We start from the raw sequence: 17,091 nt of genomic DNA on the forward strand, positions 1-17,091 counted from the left end.
CTTAGTAGATATTGCAGGTGTTTTAGTTCATATTTGCATGATTTTAATCACCCCCTTTTATAATATTTCTAATGAGATCAAGTGATATTAGCACAAAATACTGCTATTTTAAAAAATCAGCATCGATACAGCTGTAACTAGAATCCCGAGTATTCTCAATAACGTTATCGGGTGTTAGTGCCACCCGGCACCTCTGCGTGTTGTCAACAGACAACAAATAAAAACAGCAAACGCAGAGCTCGGCATTCCTTATTCCCAGCCCTGCTGCCCACACTTCTTTTATACCGGACAGTTCTTTGCTGCTCAGAGTTCCAATGATTTCCCTTCTTCCCGTACGTCTGTAATGATGTGCCGGCGCCTCCGTAGGGGATTTTAGGAACACAGGTAGGATCAGAATAGGATCAGACCTACGAGCCACAGCCTTAAGCAGCCTTACAAGCCGCAGCGCTGTGCTGGGCAGCGCTGTTTCTCGAGCCGCCTCCCTTCTCTACCTGTGCAGTTACTAATTCCCTATGGCGAGCCCAAAAGATGCCCAACCTAATGAAAGCACATCCCGGCACACACGGAGCCCGCAGTTCCCATTTCCCCGCGCATCCCGGCGAACGATCCTGCCCGCGCAGTGGGCGGCACGGCCGAGAGCCGAGCTCCAGCCGCAGGGACGGGAACATCTCCGGCATCCCCGGGCTCTCCTGCGGAAAGCGCTCCGGTCCCGGAGCTGGGCAAGGCGACCCGCTTCCCTCTCCCTCCGGCTTCCGGGGGTATGCTGCCGGGGCCTGGAGGGAGTGGAATTTCCCCGCTCTCGGCCTCATCCCCGCCTCGGTACCGAGCGCAGGCGGGAGGTGGCGTCCCGTAGGCTTTAAGCACAGGGTTTAAGCCTGGAATAGGGGAAATCCTGCCTGATGCGAGACGCCGTGGGAGCCCCGCCACCGCAGAGCTCGTTCCCAGCCTCCTGCATGGAAGGCTGGGTCTGGCGAAAGGACGGCTCCCGCCCGGCCCGGGACACACTCCCCGGGACACAGCCCGTCCCAGGATACGGCCAGTCCCGGGACACGGCCGGTTCTCCGGGACACGGCCAGTCCCAGGACACATTCAATCCCAGGTTACGGCCAGTCCCGGGACACGCCCGGCTCCAGCCCCACCAGACGGGGACACTTTTACCTCAGGCACTGCTCGACCACCCCATCGCCCGCCCTCCGGTCAGGCACAACGGCGGACGCCCGAGCCCTGGGTCCTGGCGGCGCGCAAGGCCCCGCCTGCGCGGACGAATGGGCTAAGAGCTCGCCGCGCAGGCGCACGGTCCTCTCTTCCGGCGCTGCGATGGCGGACAAGGAGTGAGTGCTCTCCCTCCTGCTCCATCCACCGCCATCCGGGCCCATCCGCCGCCACTGCGCCGCCTGGCCACTGCCCCCGCCGCCCCCGGGCCGCAGGGCCTCCGCCGCGGCCGGCAGCGGCGGCAGGGGAGGGTCCGGCGCGGCGGAGATAGAGCCGGCCCGGCCCGGCCCTGCTGCGGCCGCCGGCCCTCGGCGGGGCGGGAGAGGGAGCGGGTCCCGGGCGGGCCGAGGGTGCAGGCTGGGCGACGGGGTCCTCCGGGACGGGCGGGAGCGCGGTCAGGGGTGTGCTGAGGCGGGAGCACGGAGGGATCGCGCTGGAGCGGGAGCTCTCCCGGGTGATTGCGGCTCTGTAAAGTCTGCGGTGGCGAGTTTTGCCGCGTCTGAAACTTTAAAATCTCTGGGATAAGAGGCAGCGGGCAGGAACTGATGCACAGGAAGTTCCTCAATACGAGGAAGAACTTCTTTACTATGTGGGTGACTGATCACTGGAACAGGTTGCCCAGAGATGTTGTGGAATCTCCCTCACTGGGGATATTAAGAACCATCTGGACACAATCCTGTGCAGTGTGCTCTGAGAGCAGAGCAGGGAGATTGGACCAGATGACCCGCTGTGGTCCCTTCCAACCTGACCCATCCTGTGATTCCCTGAATAGCCAAACAACTTTAAAGTGCTATGAGATAAATTTCAGAGTGCTGCCAAATTTGCTTGTCCTTTTCAAGCACTTGTTGAAATGTTTATTGAACAGAAATTCTCTTTGAACCAGTCTTTGTTTTATTACAAATTGCGCTATAGCAAGGTAAGGAAAAAAATTTGCCACTGGAGTGGTGTTGGTCTGTGCAGTCCTCTATCCACAAAGGTTATGTGCAGCTCAGCAATTGGTCTGTCAGGGTTCCTTGTCTTGAAAGGGGAACTGTGTAGGTTCTGAACCCAGGAAATCACCTAGTTCAGTCCCGGGGAAATGTCCTGGGACACTGCTCTGGGCCTGGGAACAGTGGGAACAAGGAAGATGCCGCAGTGAAGTGTCTGGAGGCAGTGAGGCTTGTGCACACCTTGTGTTAAAGAGACAGCATTGGTGTTTGTTGTATGGAACAGTGTTCTTTGGTTTTTTTCATCTCGGCTAAAAGAGGTGGTTTTTGTTTCTGTTTCCTCTTAGAGCAAAGAAGGTGCCCTCTGTGCCCGAGAGCCTGCTGAAGAAGCGGCAGGCTTACGCGGCCTTGAAAGCCAAACGGCAGAAGAAGATTGTGGCTATAAAAAAGGTGAATATTCGTTGATCCCCTGACTTAGATTGTTTGTCTGTTACAGTGTCAGTTGCTGCTACTGCTGATGTGATCCAATACATGGCATTTAGGACAAACATGTTGATATTTTCTTCAAGATTTGGACTAAAATATGCTTTTTTTGGTTGATAACAGACCAGTTTCAGGCAGTCAAGGTTCAAGTGTTCAATTGTCTGTCACACTGAAGTTAGTCTTGTACAAGGCAAGAGGTTACAGCCTTTGTGAGAGCTTGATGCATGATCATAGAATCACGGAATGTTAAGGGGTTGGAAGGCTCCTTAAAGATCATCTAGTCCCAATCCCTTGCCATGGGCAGGGACACCTCCCTCTAGACCAGGTTGCTCAGAGCTCCATCCAGCCTGGCCTTGAACACTTCCAGGGATGGGGCATCCACAAACTCCTTGGGCAGTGTCTCACCACTCTCACAGTAAAGAATTTCTTCATAATATCTAACCTACATTTCCTCTCTTTTAGTTTGTACCCATTGCTCCTTGTTCTGTTCCTACAGTTCCTGAATGAAGGATTGGGAATGATAACAGTGTTCAAGGCAGAGTAGCACTGCTGTGTAACAGCCTGCCAGGCTCTTTAGAGCATCAGTGAGGATTGTTCTGAGCCGTGAGATACTTTAACCGTGTTATTTGCAGGAAGTTCTAGAATGTGGCACATTATTTGAAGGTGATTTTATGTGTTTAAAAGCTTTATGTAACCCTAAGCAATTCCCAATTTATTGCAGTACCGTAAGGCACAGAGAAAACTCATCTATGCCAGAGCCCAGGCTTACCACAAGGAGTACAGGCACATGTACCGGCAGGAGATCCGCATGGCCAGGATGGCCCGGAAAGCTGGCAACTACTATGTCCCAGCCGAGCCAAAACTGGCATTTGTGATCAGGATAAGAGGGTAAGGATGAGTACAGGTATAAGCAATTTTATGTTCAAAAGCACTGGAGTTAACTTTCCTGTTACCTCTGTGTTTTGAGGGCTTACATATGTAAATAAGATCAAGCCTTCCACCAGTGGCTTGGGCAGTGGGTGGCAGTATGTTGTACATGCACCAGAGGTGTTTGTAATTAAGTGTCAAATCATTTTGCTGGCTGTCTGTTGTCTTTAGGAATCCCTGATTTTTAAGAATACAATGCTGCAAATACGTGCAGACAGTTGTTCTGTCTCACCTTGAGCTTGATAAAATTACATGTCCTTATTCCCAGACATTCTACTGAACTTTTTTCAAGTGTTTGTTTAATTCTTTGGTAAGATGTTACAAAAAAACTAACAGAAGATGTGATTGGAAGAATTATGTTCAGGAGAGTACAAGGCTAGTTCTAAGTTGTTTCAGTACAATACTTTCAATTCATTTCATGGAAGTAGATATTTTAACTTAACACTGAAATATCCATAGATAGTAAGTTAATTACTAAGCTTGCTTTGTGTCATTGCCGAAACAATGATGCTTTTTTATGTGGGAACAGTGCTGTTGTGTCTTTTTTAACCTGTTCCCTAGTGTTTCTGGGATGTTGATAACTGAGGATTTTCCCCTCTGTTCTCCAGTACCAATGGTGTCAGCCCTAAGGTCCGCAAAGTGTTGCAGCTTCTTCGCCTGCGTCAGATTTTTAATGGCACATTTGTAAAGCTCAACAAAGCTTCTATCAACATGTTGCGGATTGTGGAGCCCTACATTGCCTGGGGGTGAGTGAAATGGCCAGTTTTACCTGATCAGTGTGCAAATGTTGAGAGCCTTTTGTGGTTTGCTGTGCTAGACTTGCAAGATATTTTTATCTTCAGTGGACTTTCCTTCCTTTGAATTGAAAACATGATTAAGGAAGTGCTTTAAAGGTAATGCTTGATGGATATGAATGTGCTCTCATACTGGTATTCTTGGGAACTTGGTGTGAGTAAAATTTGCTTCCCTGTTGCTTTTGTATTTACATTTGGGACATGCTGAAATGATCTTTAATTGTTTATTATGGGAGTCTAAATCAGGGATGTTAACCTGGAATGTGGCTTGCAAAGGCTTCTTTTTTTTAACTTGACTGTTGCAGGTACCCCAACCTGAAGTCTGTGCATGAGCTGATCTACAAGCGCGGTTACGGCAAGATCAACAAACAGCGCATCGCTCTCACTGACAACCGCCTGATTCAGAAGCGCCTTGGTAAACACTGCTCAGCAAAACTAGGCACCAACTTGGTACCTTGGGGTGATCAGTGCTGAGCTGGTCCTTATGTGTCTCTGGAGTATACTAGGATTTTAAATTTGTAATTTTAAGTGTAAACTCCTTGACCTTTAATAGGTCAGTAGATCTTTCAGTAATGAAAAAGCGCTGCAGCAGGAAAGAGTCATCATCCATAGCTTTGAACTTTCAGGCTTAATGTTAGACATTTTGTCATAGACTTTTGTGATCTGGTAAACAGACTGTTTGAACTTGCTAAAAGAAGAACTAGCTAGTAAAAGCGATCAGTGTATTTAGTAAAAATGAAGGGTGGTGATCAATTGTTGGGATATGGACTGTTCCAGGAGGCTCCTTTTGCAGTTGTGCCAGGATGAATGAAAGCAAATGCTTTAATCTCTCCCTTTTTTGGCTCTTGATTTGCATTTTGCTTCAAATTAGGCTGTGTCGTGTTTGTTCCTTTTCCAGTGCAATAGATCAGCAGATTATAAACTTACAAGTATTGTGTTTTAATCACTTTTCTTTTTACCAGTGTATTTTATGAGCAGTTAACTTGTAACATGTTGCTGAAGACTGGAAAGGCATTAAGGAAACCTGCTGTTGCATTATTCAACAGCCTAACTAAATAGTTCAATGAATTTTTGTGGGCCACTCGTAGCTGTGGTTTAAGTGTATTTAATCTAGCTTTTCTTGAAAGTGCTTTCCTAAGATTCACTAAGAGTTGTTGTTTTTTGTTGTTCCTCATTGCTGGTTGCAAATATTTAACAGTTGAAACTGATGTCTCTTTCCAAATGTGCCAACTAAATGTGGAGTTGGCTGCAGCAAGTCCATTTTAAATGGAAAAGTCAGTCATTCAGTGACTGATTTCTGACTTCCTGAAGTTTCTCAAAATAAGGAGGCATGACAGTAACAACGTGATAATTTTTGGCTTGTTATTGACTAGTAGCTCTGTAGTCTTTCTGAAAACAATGTTTCTGAATTTTAGGAAAGCTTGGCATCATCTGCATGGAAGATGTGATCCATGAAATTTACACTGTTGGCAAGAATTTCAAAGTTGTGAACAACTTCCTTTGGCCCTTCAAGTTGTCCTCTCCTCGGGGTGGAATGAAGAAGAAAACTATCCACTTTGTGGAAGGTGGAGATGCTGGTAACAGAGAAGACCAGATCAACAGGCTCATAAGGAGAATGAACTAATGGTGAGATATTGCCAAGGGCAATCTACTGTTCCAGCTCTGCTCTGTAGGCTGCTGCCATTATTGTCAGACATTTAGGATTAATAGATGCTCACTCATGCTTGGGTGGTACCTACAGTATAAGTCTACTTGGACAATACAGCCTTCTTGTTTTATTTTTGAAGTTTTACTTAAGCTTAAACATTTGTGAAGAAATTAAATTATCATTGTAGCTGATATGTTTAGGAAATACAAACATTACCAATAACTTGTTTTAAAACTTTATTTGGTTTTAAGATGGGAAACCTTGAGATCTCGGCTAAAACTTTCAGCCCTTATTAATGAATTCTTAATCTGATCGAAGTCTTGTGGTTACAAGTACAGTGTTTTTTCAGGTTGTCTATAAAAGCCTGTTTAGGACTGGTCTAAATTTTCAGCTTGTTCAAGCTTCAGAATGATTCAGTTAGAGCTTTCATGTATGATGACCAAGATGGTTATTTTGAAAGACCGATTCGCCCATTTGAGTTGTCTGTCATTTAGAAATGGGAAGGGTTATCAACACTTAAGGTAGTTTACAGTGACATCTGAGTCCTGAAGGCAGGATCTAGTTCAAAGGTAGGATCTAGTTCAAACGATCTGTCTCATCTATTGTTGTCATTCTGCTGTTGCTGCTTTAGTGAAAAGTCTCAGCTGTTCAAAGCCAAAATTTTTTCAGAGTTCTTGCCTTTGCTTTTAACACACTAAACTAGCTTTGGTGTTGCCCATACCTTATTTTAAGTCAAGGATAAATGCCCTTTTAGTGTGACAGGTATGCTGGAAGAAAACTTCGTTGTGTTAGGGTGCTTTGAAGGGATAACAGGCAAAGACCCAATTCTCCCTGAATCGATTCCTCCAAAGCCAAGAAGGTTTTTTTGGTTGGCTTGTTGGGGTTTATTTGGGGTTTTTGGTGATGTTTGTTTTTTACAGGGTTTTGGTTTTCCTTTTACATCAGATATGCAGTTTACTTAGGAATTCTTAACTTCGAGTGTTAGTTAATAAAAAAGGTACATAGTGTTTTGAATTTACAGCGTAAAACAGGTGCAGTTGCTATTTGGATGAGTTCTCAGAAGTGAAAGTTTATGAAGGGAGGAAAGTTTTGCTTTGCTTTGTTTTTTTTCTCAAGTCTTTTAAAAATATTCTTACAGCCAGCAAGGCGCAGCAAGCTGAGCTCATTGAGGTCTGATGTCTGTCCAAGGAGCAAAAGGAGTTCTAGGAAATACTTTCTGTTTGATTGACAGCTTTTATTGAAGCTTTATTGTAGGCTGCTGTCTTCTTCAGTTTTCACCCCCCCAAGCTTCTTGCATGTTTTGTTGTTACCTCCATCTCTGAAGTCAGCAGAGTTTTAAAGCACTGGTTACATGGCACTTTAGGAAAATAGTTGCTTACCAGGGACAGTGCTCTTACAAAGCTCTTTAGGTCAATTGTGGGAAGAAGTGGGTAGCTTTGAGAAGTGGAATTGCTGTAACGTTTGGTGTCTGGGGTGATGTTATGTTACCCATAGTAGTAGTGTTGTAGAAATTTTGCTGCTGGTGGCAGAAGGTTCAGTATTGGCAGATGTTTCCCTGAAGTAAGTGCATGAGGCTTCATAACCAAGATTAGGGAAAGCTAGTTTCACTTTCACCCTATGCCTCTGTCTGGTTTTTGAGTATAAGATGGAAACTGCTGGTTTTTAATAGAAACACTGCAGTTTTTCTGTCAGGGTAGATCCTTTCTCCATCTTCCCTGCCAAACATCAGATGTATACTGGTGGTCTTGTTTTCAGTAGCCTTTCTACAGGAGGGAGGCTTCTGGTTCACTATTGCAGTGTAAATGCCTGTGAGCATTAGCACACTGGCAGAGAAACTAGGGATATTCAGCTGGTTCCTCGTGTTTTTTGTTGGACTTGTAGCTCAGCATCCCACATAAGTGACATACATCCCACATAAGTTTACTCCATCTTTTAATTTGGGAAGGGACCATGCAGTTTCTTATTTTATGTTTACAAGCAGTTGTTCTGCTTTGACTGCAAACGTAAAACATACATAACTTTGTAAATCTAACATAACTGACTGTTCTTGTCTCTTCCACTCTCTACTGCTGTTTTCCTACTGCTTTGAATAGAGTGCATGCTTAAAATACAAGTAGCTTACAGATAGAAAAAAACCCAACATTGTAGTTTCTACTGAGGTAACGGGCAACTAGAGTAGTAGGTTCAGGTGATGTGCTGACAGTACTCTTTAAATACTGTCATTATGAAGGGTCGTGTATCTGAAGACGAGTATTCCTCTTTCCTATATGTAGATGGTTTCCTGCTATTTGTCTTTATTTCCTATTACTTAAGTGATAGTCTCAAGTAAATTAAAAATAGATTTCAAGAATTGATTCCTTTATATAGATTAGGGGGAAAGAGCATAGTACTTGATAGCAAATTTTTACAGTTCAGTATTGGCCACATACTGAATTTCATTTCTTTTCAAGCAAACTTTACAGGAACTCATCTCAAGTCAGCTTTTTGGTTTTGTATGTAAATAGTCTATGAAATGTGCTTAAAATGAAAGTGCAGCAAAAGTTAGAATATGCACAATGTCTCCTCACGTCTTTAAATATCCAGTTCAGGTACCAGTGGTTCAAGGTAGAAATGTTTATCCTGTTAGGTCTGGCACTTGAAATCTGTGTTTTCACAGATTCTGTGAATCTGTGTCTTCATCTCATGAAGAGATGTTAATCTAGAAGTTAGTTATTGTGTGGAAGATTACTGCAGTCTTAAATCCTGTGAAATTAGTGTTTTCAGCCCAGATTGTAAACTGTAAAAATGTATTACTTTCTCACGTGGCCAAAGTAGTTTCCTACCTACATGTGCTTAATGATAACCTTTTTCTTTTTTTTCTTGCAGATACAGATGCCCAGCTGCAATATTTCAAAGTCTGGTCTGTTAATAAAACAATCTTGCACAAAACAGCCTGTTGTCTCCATTGGTCTTGTTTTGTGACCCTCTTCTGAAGTGACAATGGTTGCCAGGTTCACTTCAGTAATCTGCTTCGAAGAGCCGTGTATAGTTTGAATTAGCAGTATGTAGATACTGTTTACCCTCATTAGGAGGAAGAAAATTTGGAAGGATTTGTGCAGGTAACAGATGAGGTTTTGAGTGGCAACATTTATTTTTATTGTGATTAAAAATACAGTAAATTATATACTGAGCTGTGTGCTGTGAAGGGGGCAGGATTCCTACATAGTTGCAGTGCACCAAAAAGCTGTGTGAAAATTTTTCTATGTAAAGAAGCAGCAAGTGTAAATTGGTTCTTAACATCTTAAGATCCTGATTTCAAGATTGTAATTACCTCCAGCACTGAACATATTTAGGTATCTTTTACCAAAGGAAGCATGAAAGACTTTACAAAATAGCAAATTATTCTAGATAATTACTCAGTTTAATTATGTAATTTGTTTGCAGTGTTTTGCTGCAGATCTTACAGAAGTGGAGACTGCAGGATTCATGATATGAGCAGTTGTTGATAATGTGTAGATGTAGCACTGAATAGATTTGAAACACTGGGACTAGTAAAACACGTAACTGCATTCAAACTGATTTCTCATCTTGCAAGCACTTTACTGGAGGAGTCTTAGCCTGCCAAGGCATTTGGTGCAACAGATGAACAAGTTGAGTCTGCTCTGACTGAAACACTTTTTTCAGGTACAGGCAAGCTGTATTTACATCACCAGTGAAGAATCTCCATTTAAAAATCGCTGGCATTGATTTTTATTTCTTATGCCAGGTTGTGCAAGAGCTTATTTCTGTGCTTCAATCTAAATAAAACTTTGTAACAGCAATGCTTGTTTATTGAAGCTTGTCAGAAGCTAGTTTTGGTTTAAAATAACTTGGGAAATTATGATGGCATGTTAACTAAAAATAGTTGGGTGCTTTTGTTTATGACTGTGGTTAGGAATTGGCAAAAGGGCTGAGTGTCAGTCATATGGGTCACTGTTTCCAGATACTCGAACAGCGGAGTCCTAAAACCTGAACTGATAATTCCCCTGTTGTGAGTCGAGCTCCAAAATACAGTAACACAACTTCTTGTGTCTAAATATGGAAGTACCGACACCTTTGTCCATTTAAGCTGACTGCACTAAATCAGAAGAATTTGACATTTCCTTACAGCTATTCAGTGCAAGTAATTAGACTACTGGTACATGCTTGAAAGAGGCTTATTGAGTTTGAGTTGAAAACGATAACAGTATTTCATCTTCATAAAGTGATCAGCTGTTTTACAGGGGAAAAAAACATTTTCAAAAAGTTGCCGGATGAAGGGAAAAATGGTGACAAATATAATAATTACTTTGCACAACTAATGGAATTGATCTTGTAAGAGTACAATCTTACTTCAGAATTGCACACAGGGGCAATGAAATTTGCATGCCTGGAGGATGTACCTGAGAAAAGCGTTCAGTTTGTCCATTACTTTGCTACAGAGTTTTCAGTTCTTTGACTCATACCTGTGTTCCAGTATATTAACAGAAAAGCATGAATATAATGAAGCCATTCAAATGGATAGCAGGCATTGTATGATAGGTTTAGAGTAGGAGACTAACTCATTAAATTAGTGCTGTAGGACCTTGTTTGGCTGATAAGAGTGCCCTATAGGTCCCAGGTTTTATTTAAAGGAGTACATGGACTGAAACATTAGTTTAGGATAAAGTTAATTTAAGTTAATTTGGTTTTCATGGTACTTAAGCAACTAATTTTTCTTGCCTGCCTCTGAAATCCTCTCAGATAACAACTGCAAAATGTTAGTGTGGAAACTAATACTGAAGTGTAGCTGTATTTAAGCCAGTATTTCTAGGTAGTTCGTCACTTTTTATAGGAGCATAGCTTTCAGGATTTTTGGTATTGCTCTTCAGGCATCTCCTGTAGTAGGCATTTACAGAAACAGCTCATAATCTGATGGCTAAGGGCACTAGAAAATGTGGCACTATCCACTATGAGTTTTGGAGCATTTACGAGGTAATTTGAGTTAAAAATGTAGCAGATAGGAGTTTAGTCCCTAAACAATAACGCAGATCCTTTGTCAACATTCTATGATAAAGTTCAGGTTCTTGGAAACATGCTGTTACTTGCTGTCCGTAACTGCCAGCTGCTGACACATTCCGAAATAAAATTTCTGTGAACTCTTCTCCTCTTTCAAAATGACCAACATCTTCCTGTTAGTTCCTCAGAACTGAAGCCAGAAGCTTTACCTAATAGCTATTGGAGAAGCAACAGGAGACTGAAATGTTAGCAACTCACAAATTTTGCAGGCGTGCTAAGGTTTATATGCTTTACAGTTAATTGATATTCTTTTCTTTGCTGGTGTCCAGCTCATACAGCCTGTTTCACTATCACCAAGTGTAAAGTCATACATCTGGAAACAGAATGGGAGCCCATCCCAAGGATCAGTGTTTTGAGAGAAAGTTAGGAGACGTGATGGATAGTCAGCTGAACATAAGCTCCCACTTGGCCAAATGCAATTCTTGGATGCATTAAAAAGGGAATATCAAATGGTATGGGGGAGGCAATACTACTTTTGTTCCAGTAGTGCTTACACTAGTGCCAAATGCAGTATCCAGTTCTTGTGCCAAAAATCAAGCACATGCCTTCTGATACTTGGAGAGCTTACTTTAAAGGCAGACATGGTTACGAAATGAGTATCTACCTATAATTACCACCATCAAGAAAAGTAGTTTGATAATACAGAATTCTTTGATCTAACAAAGCTATAATAGGATGAAATGTCTTGAAATTGAAGCTAGATAAATTTTGGGATTTAAGCAAACAATTTTAATGGAACCTAATTAGATACTGGAACACTTAACCAGTGGTGTGCCAGATTCTTTGTCAGTGGTCATTTTTAAGTAGAGGTGTGGAGTTTTTTCTTCCTGTAAAGCATATGCTAGACTTCTAAGAGATTTGTTGAGGGCAGTCCTGGAAGCCTCTCTTAGCAGAGTTACTAAATGCAGGCTCTTCAGGTCCTTGAAGGATACAAGTTAGAGCTGTGGTTTAAGGTGTCTGGCCACCCTGAGTGACATTCAGAATGGTAGTGGTGAGTCTTATGTGCTTCACAAGGGAATTTGGAGTACCATAGTGCACAAAATGGTGACTCACCTAAACCTTAGCATAAACAGGGCTCAGGAGAAAGATGTTAGGATTTCACGTACCTTTTATGGGCTTTGCTGCTTCTGCCTGTTTGGAATCCAGATCTTGCAGCTCTCTCCTGAGGACTGGGACCCACGTATTGCTTTAAGAATTAAGCAACTGTCCATGTTGAGTCCCCAGCAAGCAAAATGGTGTTCCTGCTTCATACAATGGGTTTGCTTACACTTGGGTGACCAGGTGCATGGGTTCGTTCAAAGCATTTGTCCCATCTCCCAGTTTCCAGAAGACTCTCCTTTCCACAGAACTGTTGGTGAGAAAATCTTGGTATGTTGCTACTTACTGAAACTGTACCAACGTCTAAGGTAAGGAGAAGATCCTGGTTTTAGCTTGGATTGGGAAACTGCAGAGCAGAGATATGAATCTGAAAGCAGTCAAGCTTAGAAGGGAAGAAAATTTTGGTCTCACAAATCCCCGGCAAAATGTTCTGCTTAACTAATTTTGTAAGGTCTAAATTGTAGTGAGAATTTCTTTGTCTTCATGGATCTTGGTGATTATGTCAATTCTCTTTTGTGACATTCCCATTCTTGCCAGAATTGTTTTTTTCTGAGAGCATTTGTACTACATTGACTTACTCTGGGCATCTTAGATCCCCAAACATGCAGGTTTAGTTGCAAGTAAGCTCTTACATGTGGTAGTTTTTCATGAGTGAAAAGTCTGAAAAATTAAGTACTGAAATCATGTATTGGAAGTGCTGAGAAAGAACCGAGATGTTCAGAAACAATTTTCTACACAAAGTTTCCATAGTTTTCCAGTCTCTCTGTAAATGATCACACCAGCCATTTCTAGCCTATTCTGTGGAAACGAAGTAGTTGTGACCTTGGTCATATGGCAAATAAGAAAAATTTCAAAGTCTGGAGCTGTAACCAATTTTCCCTGATTTATTTTTCTAAAGACAAAAAAATCTGCTTTTGCAGGTTTTGCAGTCCAAATACTGCTAAGTATTTCTTCATATAAACTACTAATTGCTCCAAATATCTTTCATTATGAAATAAGTAGATACTTGGAGGAAAACAATGAGAAATAAGGGCATGTGCAATCGTAGGGCAATGAGGTGTATGTGGGGAAGAAGGCACATGCAATGTTAAATCTAGGGTAGAGGAGGACAAGGGAGCAGAGGGAGATGTAAAGATGTAAGCAGTGGTGTAACTCTTCACCTGCTTAGCACCGTTTTGGCAGTACAGAGGGGCTGTAAATCCAGTTTAACTAGCCAGCATGCCACATGCTTTGCATGCTTCCCATCCTGAGTTGCTCTGGCAGTCAGAGGTGTGTAGTACAACTTAACTAGTCTTTGGAGTCTGCCTGGAGTAATGAGTGTGTCCTGGTGAATGTGCACTGCCCAGGCCCTGCAGTGCTATTGTGAAGCTCTACCCATGGCCCATTTCCATTCTTACTGCATTTTGTTAGGAGCTGTGCAAGGATTATCTGAATGGCATATCTGATGGCAGCTGTTACCCACAATATTATGCTCTTTTTTTTTTATTGCACTATAAAATCCAGTTGAAGTTTTCAAGTCCTGATCACTCTGAATATCTCATGAATAGAATAACACAGTAGTACCTCATAATTTCAGTACAATGTGTGTTTAAATTTTTGATACCAATACTTTATATCACATACCGTTATAACAAGACCTCCAAAATAAAAATAAATAAGATATAGTGATCCAAGACAAATAGAAAAATGGGATTCAAGGAAGGCTCTAAGCATCCCTAGTTTTAGTTTGAAAGACAGAAGAATTTTTAAACTTCTTTTGCCAGGTTTTATTGAACACAACTGAACTGTAAAAGAACATGTTTAACTAGTAATGCTGGCACTATTTTTGTGTCAATCCTAATTTTGTAATTTTAAGTACTTTTTTTTATCTGAAATGCATTTTAAAAATTTTGATATTCCTTCCTACTATGGAAATATAGTAGATGAGGCTTCTCTTTATACAAATGGTCTCCTAATGTACACACACACACTTTGTGGGAGAAGCCATCAGAATTGAAAGTGCATGATCACAGAATCGTAGAATATTATCCTCAGTTGGAAGGGATTCACAAGGATCATCAAGTCCATCTCCTAGCCCTGCACAGGACAGCCCCAAGAATAAGGCCATGTGCCTGAGAGCGTTGTCAAAGCACTTCCTGAACTCTGCCAGGCTTGGTGCTGTGACCACTTCTCTGGGGTACCTGTTCCGGTGCCCAACCACCCTCTGGGTGAGGAACCTTTTCCTAATAGCCAACCTAAGCCTCCCCTGACACACATTCATTCTATTCCCTCAAGTCATCAGAAGGAAGAGATAAGTGCCTGAAAATAAATAGTGGGAGACAGCTCAGTTGGCTTTAGTTAGGCACACTAGGTGTTAATTATGTGTTCAAAACCAAGTAAACTAGTTATATAGTAGTGCCTAGCTCAGTAACGTTCTTATTCTAGCAGACTAAAGGAGACAGAATATAATTGCATTTGTTTAAAACCCGAAGTGCTGCAGGTGGAGGGGGTTTAGCTCTGACTTGAGCACAGTGTTAACTGGGAGATGATGTTACTTTTGTTATTATTCTAGTTTAGTTTTAATGATTGCTTTGTCCATTTAGAGCCTGGTGGTTCTTTGAAGTTCTGCATGATCTTTGCTATTTTCTTTCTTGTGACTATCTCTGAAACTGTTGCTCCCATTTAAGTGTTTTGAGGGCATGAAACTTAGTTGGCAAAAGTCCCAGGAAAAAGATGCAACACTCCTTTAATCCTTTTCTTCGCTTTTATTTACTGTATAAAGCTAAAAATTGTCTGGCTAAACGTAGAATGACTCCAGAGAATATGTATTTTGCACAGTGCTTTCAAATTAGTTTGCTTCCAACACCTCATGGAGAAGAACTGAGTGAACAGCCTTGTAGCCTCTCTGTCCCAACATCTGGCTTTCTGCCATCATGATGTTCATTTCTGTTTGTTCTGTTGGACTGCAGTCCCTGGCTTTCCCAAATGGAGAGTGAATATTTCTAACTACTGTTCTACTGCTTCCATTTCTAAAGCCTTTCTGTGAGAGTGTTCTTAGCAGACTTTGAAGTACTTCACCACTCACATCAGTACTGCCCTTTTCTTTCTGCTGGGAGAACAGACCTACCTGGCAGACTGGTAGTGGAGCCAAGGCTCAGCTCACAGGAGCAGGAGGGGAATCTGCAACTTGGGAGGAAGCCTCTGAGCAGTGTCAGGGAGCCAGTAGCTGTGGCTGGGAATGGGATTTGTTCTCACTGGTGTACTGTGACAAGGAAGGGCTCTGAGGCCAGATGTCTATGATCACAAACAAGGGAAGAGGTATCTTTACAAGCAGGATTGGGACTCACCACCCCAAATCCTGTCCTGAATCATTCTTGAACATGAATCCATGATTCAGGTTTTCAGAGGTACCTGGAAAGGTAGCAATAGTCTGTGGTCTTTGTAGCAGATTAGTCTAGCACACATACCTGGAAAGATGTTGTCTGTGTGTATTCGATAATTTTCTGTGACTGAGAGGGGTTCAAATTCACATATAAAATTCTGCAGCAAAAATTACCTACACTTCTTAGAAACTGAGTTTTTCTGAGTAATGGCTATGCTTTCTTTTGAACTCAGCATTGCATATGGTCTGAGTTATCCTACTGGCTCAGGTATCTCTTGGTCTATAGACATCAATCGTGGATGTTAAAGAAATTTGGACTTGACATAAATCCAGAGATTCTTTGCCCCACCAAAATGTGCTTTACTCTGGATAGGCACAGTAGGAGAATTTTAGGAGACAATTTTGGCTGCTGTAGTCCTGCAGGACTGACCTTTCTAGGCACACTTTAAATACCAGCTTGGGCACCTATCTGCAAAGGGAGCTCAGTCACTTTAAATACCAGTTTGGGTACCTATCCGCAGAGGGAACTGGGTCCAGAGCCAGTTCTGAGCCAGCAGTTTTCAGCTGGAGTGAGGGTTGTTCTGGAACAGCTGAGGGGCAATATCCTTGAACTATTCCCTCTTAGCTCTGCTCTATTTTATATATTCAAATAAGCAAGACTCGCTTTTAAACATCAGTCACAACTTGCTTTTTTTTAAATTAAATTGGCTTCTTTTCCTACAGTTTTACCCCGGGTTCTGTGAAAATTTAAGCTGTGAAAAAACAGGAAATGAAAATGATATAACAACTTAATTTCTATCCCTTCCCTTAACATGCTTCTTTCCACAAAACCCGCTGATTCTCCACTATACAAGTAATCTAGACTAATGATTGGTTGTGTTGAGTAGCAAGCCAAGACCTGAGATAAATTTGCAGAGTTTTTGTTCTGGATGCTGTACTAGCACTTTCTGGAAGACTGTTGTTTTACTGAAGAAACTATAAACTAAAAAATGGAGCTTGTAAATCAAGTGATGGCACATACATGTGATCTTTGAAATATAGTCTTAGTCAATCATGTTACATTAAAAACATTGATGTGTAGTTAGATTTTAATCCACTTTTTCCTAAATGTCTAGATTATTTCTGGTTTTCTTCATTCCCTTGTTGCTTTATTTTCTTCTTTCACAAAAGTGTGTGCTTGAGCAAAAGGGGCTATTTCTGCCTCAATTATACTTTCCAGAATGCAAACTTTGTTTCTAGTGTTTAGTTTCTTTCCATGTTTTCATTCTGAGTCTTCCTAAACCAAGATTTTGCAATAGGAATAAACTCTTAACTTTTGCTCAGAAGCTGAACTTTTGAAGTGAATATAATTGTTTCAATGATAAGCTGTCACTTCTGAAAAAAATAATAAATATATTCATTTTTTCTTCCTATTTTTTTAATATGATGCGTTTTAACAGTATAGATAAAGATGTGTGTGTAACAGTTGTCCTACATGGGAAATGGCCAGAAATCTGTTGGAAAAGTCTGTGTATCTCTGAAGAAAAGCAGGTCTTTTCTCCAGCTGGGAATCAGGATAATGAAATTCTCCCTCCACAGATTATTTTT

General features: G+C 41.9%; 1 protein-coding gene across 1 annotated transcript; it reads left to right on the forward strand.

The window, feature by feature from the left end:
• The first annotated feature begins 1,201 nt into the window (after nt 1–1,201).
• On the forward strand, nt 1,202–8,920 carry RPL7 (ribosomal protein L7). The gene is made up of 7 exons (XM_064650831.1): nt 1,202–1,331; nt 2,486–2,588; nt 3,343–3,509; nt 4,157–4,294; nt 4,648–4,757; nt 5,758–5,968; nt 8,856–8,920. Exons 1-6 carry the CDS (start codon nt 1,318–1,320, stop codon nt 5,964–5,966), a joined length of 741 nt encoding a protein of 246 aa, XP_064506901.1. The 5' UTR covers nt 1,202–1,317; the 3' UTR covers nt 5,967–5,968; nt 8,856–8,920.
• Nucleotides 8,921–17,091: the final 8,171 nt, after the last annotated feature.

The sequence above is a fragment of the Pseudopipra pipra genome, chromosome 1, assembly GCF_036250125.1.
Source record: "Pseudopipra pipra isolate bDixPip1 chromosome 1, bDixPip1.hap1, whole genome shotgun sequence".
Lineage (NCBI taxonomy): Eukaryota > Metazoa > Chordata > Aves > Passeriformes > Pipridae > Pseudopipra > Pseudopipra pipra.

Bases quoted from the DNA above. Each gene is read 5' to 3' on its own strand.
- RPL7 (XM_064650831.1), top strand. The intron at 2,589-3,342 runs GTGAATATTCGT...AATTTATTGCAG, and splicing joins AGATTGTGGCTATAAAAAAG to TACCGTAAGGCACAGAGAAA. The intron at 4,758-5,757 runs GTAAACACTGCT...TCTGAATTTTAG, and splicing joins CCTGATTCAGAAGCGCCTTG to GAAAGCTTGGCATCATCTGC.